The sequence below is a fragment of the Lingula anatina genome, chromosome 2, assembly GCF_051362555.1.
Source record: "Lingula anatina isolate TDL-2025a chromosome 2, LinAna3.0, whole genome shotgun sequence".
Taxonomy (NCBI): Eukaryota; Metazoa; Brachiopoda; class Lingulata; order Lingulida; family Lingulidae; genus Lingula; species Lingula anatina.
Window position 1 is genome coordinate 11220787 of NC_141768.1, and position 8294 is coordinate 11229080.

At 40.5% G+C, this 8294-nt stretch overlaps 1 protein-coding gene across 1 annotated transcript; it reads left to right on the forward strand.

Annotated features, from left to right (window-relative positions):
* The first annotated feature begins 230 nt into the window (after positions 1–230).
* LOC147763397 (uncharacterized) lies at positions 231–2426 on the forward strand. Its single transcript, XM_087007326.1, has one exon. The coding sequence runs from the start codon at positions 231–233 to the stop codon at positions 2424–2426; it is 2196 nt and encodes a 731-aa protein (XP_086863452.1).
* Positions 2427–8294: the final 5868 nt, after the last annotated feature.

An 8294-nucleotide genomic window follows, 5' to 3' on the forward strand; every position in this document is an offset into this window, starting at 1 on the left:
AAAACAACATATCGCGGGATATGGAATCGATGGTGCAGCATATGCCATAGCCTTGAAAGCTCTAAAACACAGATTCGGACATAGATCGCTGGTGGCCCGAGCATTTTTGGAACGAGTGACAGATGGCCCAACAATCAAGGACATGGGACCGGGTACAACTTGAATCGTTTTATGTCAACATCCGAGACTGTATTTTTGTTCTAAAGCGGATGAATTATCAAGCAGACGTCATGAATTTGGACACGGTACGACGTTGTACACTTCGCCTCGCACTACGTATGAGAGAACGTTGGGCTGAGTGCTGCCGTATTCTGCGAGCAACCCACGAACCAACTCTAGAAGATTTGGAAGGCTGGTTATCAGACAGAGTAACTTCACTATTTGATCCACTCCTCGCAGAAGATGTTTATGAGACGGTTCAACCCAGAAGTCGTAAAGCGTCCTCCTTTCACACTACTCAGCCTGTTCCTGAGGAGAGAAAACCTGTTGACCATCCATTCTCCAAGACGTCATCTTCGAGACCCTCTTCGCAGTCCACCTGTGTTGTTTGTGGATGTCTCCATGCACTTTACAAGTGTGAACTTTATCTAGCAATGACAACAAAGAAACGGTTTGAATGCGTCAATTCCCATCGACTTTGCAGGCATTGTCTACGGCCAGGACACATTGCATCTGATTGTACCTCCCCTGGGCGCTGCAGAGCTGATAATTGCAACAAGAGACATCACACAACTCTCCATGACGTCCCACAGGAAGTTTACCACCCTCGGTCCACGTGTGTATCTTCCAGTGCAGTGCAGGCAGAAGTACAGGCCCCGTCAGCAACTGAAAAAGCTCAACCCAAGAGATCCTTTGCTACGCAAAATCCTAATTCTGAAGTTTATCTGCAAGTTGTTCCTGTGATCGTGGCGTCACCCACCGGTGAGAAGATCAACACTAGTGCCTTACTAGACTGTGGAAGTCAACTAACTATGATACGCCGTGATTTAGCCAGTCAGCTCAACTTGTCTGGTCCAATGGAGATCCTACAGATGGGAACAGTAACTCGAGATGAAGATTGCCAGCGAGCACAGCTAGTCAGTTTCACCATTTCCTCAGCCATTGAAGACGATGATGCTTCTTTCCCAGTCCAGCAGGCATGGGCGGTAGACAAGTTGAACATACCCCCGCAACGCTCCGTCAAGATCAACAATTTGCCACACCTCCGAGATCTGAAAGATGTTTTACCAGACTGCCCTGATATTGGCTTGTTAATCGGTGGTGATGTACCTGACATCATGGTCCAGACAGACATCAGACGTGGTCCTCCGGGAACTCCCATAGGTATAAAGACTGGTCTTGGTTGGCCACTTCTTGGAAGATTGGCAGACCCGACTACGAAACAGCACCGTCTTCACGTCCTCCACGCTAGTTTCAAGTCCATTGACAGAGGGGATGCTGATCAACTTGAGAAATTTTTCACGACAGAATCATTTGGTTGCAAGTTTGAAGGCAATGCAGCAACTTCCGTAGATGACAGACATGCCCAGAGCCAGCTTGACCAGAAAACCAACTATAAATCTGGACGTTACTCGGTTCCAATGCTGTGGAAAAACGAAAATACAGTTTTACCCTCAAACTACGTAATGGCTCTCAAGCGTTACCAGTTCCTGTGCCGCAAGTTGAGAACCAATCCAGAGCGATCCCGCAGCTACTCTGAAATCATCAACACATGGCTGGAGAAAGGTTATGCCAGAAAGATGACGGACAGTGAAGTCCAGACACAGAGCCCCATCACCCGGTATTTGCCGCATCATGACGTTTACACTTCGAATAAGACCAGAGTCGTTCAAGACTGTGCAGCCAGATATGCAGGGACGTCGCTGAACGACAAGTTACTTACAGGTCCAGACCTCCTCAACAGTTTGACAGAAGTTCTACTGAACTTCCGACGGGGATCCATTGGTTTATCTGCAGACATTGAGTCCATGTTTCACAGAGTGCTGTGTTTGAAAACTGACAGATACTGTTTACGTTTCCTGTGGTCTGATGATCTACGCATTGAACAGCCTGACAAGTATCAGATGTGCGTTCATCCATTTGGTGCCAAGTCGTCTCCCACGTGTGCCAACTATGCTTTGCGCTGTACAGCAACTGACAACGCCGACAAGTTTTCTTCCCTAGCAGTTGAAACTACACTGCGGAACTTCTACATGGATGATTTATGTACCAGTCAACCATCTGTGGACCTCGCCATATCCTTATCCCATGAATTGGTGGATCTACTGAGCATTGGTGGATTTCGTTTGACGAAGTGGGTATCCAACTCCAGAGATGTATTGTCCTCCCTCCCTGCATCAGAAGTTGCCATCAAGAACTTTGACCTCTCTATGGATGCCATGCCTTCCCAGCGGGTACTCGGTTTCATATGGGACACTAATGATTAATTATATATTTAATTTTTGACACTGTCGCTTCCAGTTAATCGTGTTACTGCGAGGGGGTATGTCAGCGACAGTTACTCAACTTCCCTACTTAATGAACTCTGCCAATAGTGAACGCATTCAACACCGTACCTGAGCAGTTTTTGCGTCCAGCTGCTATATAAGCTGGACGTTTTCTACAGCGGTATGCAGTGCGGCATCGACACACTCCGACGACCACAGCTTGTAGCAACGACCGGCGGCTCGACAGCAGCGGTTCTCTCCAGCGCCTCGCACCGGCCTACGACTCCGCGGTCACCCCGGCGGCTCGACAGCAGCGGTTCTCTCCAGCGCCTCGCACCGGCCTACGACTCCGCGGTCACCCCGGCGGCTCGACAGCAGCGGTTCTCTCCAGCGCCTCGAACCGGCCTACGACTCCGCGGTCACCCCGGCGGCTCGACAGCAGCGGTTCTCTCCAGCGTCTCGCACCGGCCTACGACTCCGCGGTCACCCCGGCGGCTCGACAGCAGCGGTTCTCTACAGCACCTCGCACCGGCCCACGATTCTGCGGTCACCCAGGCGGCTCGACAGCGGTCTACTCCTGCTCCAATCATCGGCCCAAGACTCGACGGTCACCCCGGCGGCTCGATATCGGTCTACTCGACTCCTGCGCCACTCACTGCCCACGACCCAGCAGTCATCCCGGCGGCTTACGACAGTGGTATCTCTCGATAGTAGTCCAACCGACAGCGATCCATTTCGATTTGGTTTAATTTTATTTTCATTCAATTTTTGTAACCATTTATTCGCTATTAAATTATTTATTTATTTATTTACTTCGTTCTTGTTGCTTCTATCACCGTCTCGTCCGCAACAGATGTAGTAACATAACCTGTGTTATTTATGTTGTCCCCAACAAGCTTATCTATACTCTTTGATACTTCATATTAACAATAAATAATGTAGATTACCAGCCTACCTAGATAGTTTTTCTCACTTTCATCGCAGTATGCGGACATTGCCCAGGTATATGTAGCTGTTTTTCGTGTTAACTCTAAATTTGTCTAATTATCTTTTAACACACTATGTTATCAATAGTTTTATTTTCATATCTCAAACTTGATTATTGTTATCATTGTTGTCATTACTATTACTTCACTTTGATATCACTTCTAAGAGCTAGGGCAGTTCATCCAATTTCTGATGTATAATTATTGTTATTATTATTATTATTATTATTATTATTATTATTATTATTATTATTAAGCAATAAATACAAGACTAATGTATTGATATTATTGCCACCATGATTGGGATCAGTCAGGTGTCATAAGATTTTCTGTGATTTATTATAATGAGATGGACTGTGTACATCCCTTATGTAGAGTCAAGTCCTCCAACTATAAATAGAAACACTACTAAAATTTGTTTTGTTGAGCTTTTAGTTCCGGTAAGTGGGATTACATAGTTAAATGCTTAATGCTGTAGCATAGGGGAGACCGGGGCTAGTTGGACCCCGGGGTAAGTTGGCCCCCCCCCATCAATTTATGAAAAAGTAACTCTGGGGTAAAAAATGATCACATCATTTAGTAAAGTGACCGCATCCAATAGTGCTAAGTCCAAATGAAAGAATTTAGCATCTTAAAGTAACTTTATTAAAGAGACTTGAAAATCTGTTTTCATAAGCTTTTGATCGAATATAGTATATATATAGCACATCAAACTGAAGCTCATTGTTTCAAATTTACAGAAATGTATCATCGCTGTTCATTCTAGCATCATAAATGGCTGCAATCATTTCAAATGAAATATGTGCACTCGGGGCAGGGAATTATATCCGATATAATTCCCTGCTCGGGGCAAGTTGTACCCTCATATTGACCACAATCCTTTGTGCACAACAGAGCTACAGACCATTGTTGAAACAAAATGGTTTGTCAAATAATTACCAGTTTAAACTGAATTTGTTACTTTCTTTTAAAACGGAAATTTATCATTCGTTTTCATTCATTAAAACCTGTTTTATACCATTATTAATTTATTCTTAATTAAAACAAAACAAATTTTATTAAAAGATATTATAATAAATTAAAAATGTATATAATATAATAATAAATTAAAAATGTATATAATATAATAATAAATTAAAAATGTATAAAAATGTACTTCAAGGCGTTTACATGGGAAACTTACTTCATTTTCGTATAGGGGGCTAACTGACCGGTATGACGTGATTCAAACAGTCCGTGATTAGACCGCCGTGAAATTGATAAATTATTGTCACCATCATCATTTTATGTTACGATTGAAGTTAAAAAGTGTTGGCAATAACCCACAAAGGTGGCTTCAAACAATCCTATTTTACTAAAACGGACAACTCAGGGCAGCGTCTCTGCTTTTGCGAAGTCCACTTTAGTTAACGTCGAGGCTCTTTTATTTCGCTAAATCTCAAAAGCATGGTATTACATGATAGTCTAGAATACGACACTGTACTCAAAACCTTTAGCTCAATTGTTGATTTAAGGATATGGGGCCTTAGTTCGCAAAAGTGGGGGTATAAGAAACATGTTATACTGTGGAATTAAAATGAGTGGACCTTATGCAAGGTGCACTGGAAAACGCATAAAATATGAACCAATTTGGTTACAAGAAAAAGTGTTTCAAAGAACATACTTTTTTATTATTGATGCTGCCATGTAGTGCCTCTGAGCAAATTTATCATACAACATGTATTTTTTAAAAAGATTTTTTGCTGCCGTTTTTTTAACCGAAGCATATCTTTGCTTATGTAATCTAAACGACAGCAATCTTTTCCGTTGTCCCTGGGCTAAAACAATTCAGATAAATGCATGTACGAATGTTGTGCATTGTTAGAATTTATACACTCTTATATAAATATATCATGTTTTTATTTAAATAAAAGTTCAAAATTCTATATGGAATATTGCACAGCAGTAGATGAATGCCTACGTTCATATTGCTATTTATCATATAAAATAACCCAAGGCGGTTTCCTAATCCGATTAATTAAAATCTACAAGGGGATTTGGGCACACCCTCATGAAACGTTTATTTGCCATTCGATTTTGGACATTTTTCACAGCCTTTTTATATTTAAAAACGTAGATTAACTGCTACCAATGTACAATTTATTCATCAAACTGACTTGCAAGTTGACAACCATGGGTGATCTTTTGACAGTTGATATGTTAAGCAAATAATCTTGGCATATTTCTCACAAGCGGTTATCGTCTCCCTTTCCGAATGCTTCTCGTATTTCGGAAAAAACACACACCACCTTTTGTTATATATTCATACGCCCCAACATATCCAAATATGCATGATGTTTAGAGGAAGTGGGTGCATTATTGACAAGAAGCGCTCTTATTTTAATCTCATGTTTATGACTCTTTTTCTCTAAGTCTTTTCGCTTTCATTTAAAGCACTGTATCCAAAAGCGTTTTTACATTAGTTTCTGAATTTTGACTCGAAAATTTTTATATGTTAATGTTGAATATTCAAATAATGTGATCCTTATCAAGCTAGTTTTAATTTCCTACAAACAATCTGCGCGCTTTAATTTCGCCCTCCCCTGCTTCTCAGTGCAGTTGTACGAACAACTAAGGTTTCCGGTGTGAAGGGAAGGGTCGTATGGACACAAAGTCCTGGAAATGCACGTCTTCTGTCCCCCCCCCCCCCCCCCCCCCCCCCCCCACCACCACCACCACCACCACCATTCCTAAAAACGCAAAATTATAAATAATAATATCTTAATACAGAGAGTGAAATCGCTTTTATGGATTCAAAGACACAAATGAGCTACACGCAGCTGCCAACCGGCCGAAAATTACCTATACTTATTTCTACGTGTTTATAATAACTCTACAGACATTAATTATGTAGGATTTGCCTCTCTATGTATTTGTGAAAGGAAGTTATGTCTGACAGAAATATATGTCCTAGGTGTGTTTAAATACAGCTGGGAATCTAGCTCTTGGTGGGATAATACACCCTAGGGAACGCGTGTCCATATTTTCCCAGGACATGCATTCCTGTCTCACTGGTTCAAACTAGCTAAATGAACACGGCGTTTTCAGGCCGGGGAAATCACGACCAAAACGTTTAGGATAACAGACCACAACAATAAAATGACTTAGTTTCGGTGTTGACTTGCTCACCTGACCAGTTTAATTGAATTGTTTGTTTAACTGATTCAATGACAAAAGTCATAACCATCTATAAATTGGATACTTGATTGTTATTTTGATAAGATTGTGCTCCGTTTGGAGTGGGGTTGTTTAGATTTCTGTCACTATCGTTCAAATATTTAACAATATTTAGCAAAAAGGTAAAGTTGCACGTGTGCGTAGCCTCGACTCGCGAACCGTATTGTACGGAGTGGATTCACTTCAATACCTTGAAAACGTTACTTTACGGGTGTTTGTTTGAAGTAGAAGAAAATTTACATAGCCGCAGTCGTCTTTTAAATAAAGTATTGTTGACAGAAAAACATACCAGGAAAACATTACAACCACCAAGCAATGCAAACCATCTCGTTTCTTACAAGTGCTTCAACAACTGAAACGCGAAGACAATTATTATAAAACAGCAAAATCGCATAGACGATAAACATGAAGCAAACCAATGATGCTCAATCCCGTGAACGACGATGTTTCTACAATCTGCGATATTTGCAACCCTTTCGTGTCCTACCAGCCAGTTATTTGAAAAAAAAATACAAAAGAGAAGAGAAATACAAAAGCTGCAAGATATCGTTCACAAGTGAAATCATGGTAGAAACCCGTCAAGTGCAAGCTTTTCAAGTACGTTTTTTAAAGGAAGAAGGGTGTACACTCTGGCGACCTCTCTTCTACACAAGTATGGCATTCTTTGTTCAATCCGCTACTTTTACATACCTAAGGCCCTCTATCCTCAGGCCCTCTAACTCGTGGTGGGGGTCGGGTTCAACCCTTTAGATTTCAAGTCGACAGTTTTTCGAAGATAACTTAGAAATTAAAACTCGGATTCAACACTAAGTCATATAAGCTCAGCAGATGATTAAAAAAAAAAAGGACTGAAAACTTATCTTTTGAAAATATTTTTGAGGGAACATTTTATACTTTAAAGAACATTATTATTGCACATTTTCTCTTTACTGTTAATGCCTTTACTTTTCAAATTCAAAGAATCCTTATAACTTTTCATTTTATTTGTTAAGTCTACAGAACATATTTTATGGATTTTAATCTCTAAATATGTGTATAACTTCATTGTTATTATGATTATTATTATCACGTATTAGAGCCTCTTAGGTAACTAAAAGAAAGGGACAAAGATTAAGAGTCCAAATCGAATTTTCGCTATTTCCGTGCAAAGTGATATATAGACCTACACATTATTTATTTATGCATATATCAATTCCATGTGTACTGGTTAAACCACCGACAGGTTACACTACTATTGATTTGATGTGCATTTTTAATTTTATTATATATTATTATATAGATGAATGGTAAATTTTGACACCCAAATCATTTTACTTTTGTCATGTTGCTTTGTCTCTTCCCCCACCCCCTCTCTCTCTCGCTCTATCTCTCAAAGTAAATGTATTCAATTTTATTTACTTACCGTTCTTTCTGTCGCAATGACATTATCTTCTTTTCCTTTCAAATCCAGTTTGTAAAACTGCAACAGTTATCCAATGTACACTAGCTTTATTCTCACTAAAACAGTGATTTATTTTTTTGTATCAACGTCCCCGAATGATCCGATTCGTCAAGTGAAACAATTTTAATGAATGGTGCAGACTGTCTGATTTCAGTTAATTTGTCATGAGTCGACTGACTGCCATGTGCTATTAAAGTGTGATTACAGCGGGCTCCAACCGTGAAC

Bases quoted from the DNA above. Each gene is read 5' to 3' on its own strand.
- LOC147763397 (XM_087007326.1), top strand. From the start codon at position 231: ATGAATTTGGACACGGTACGACGTTGTACACTTCGCCTCGCACTACGT.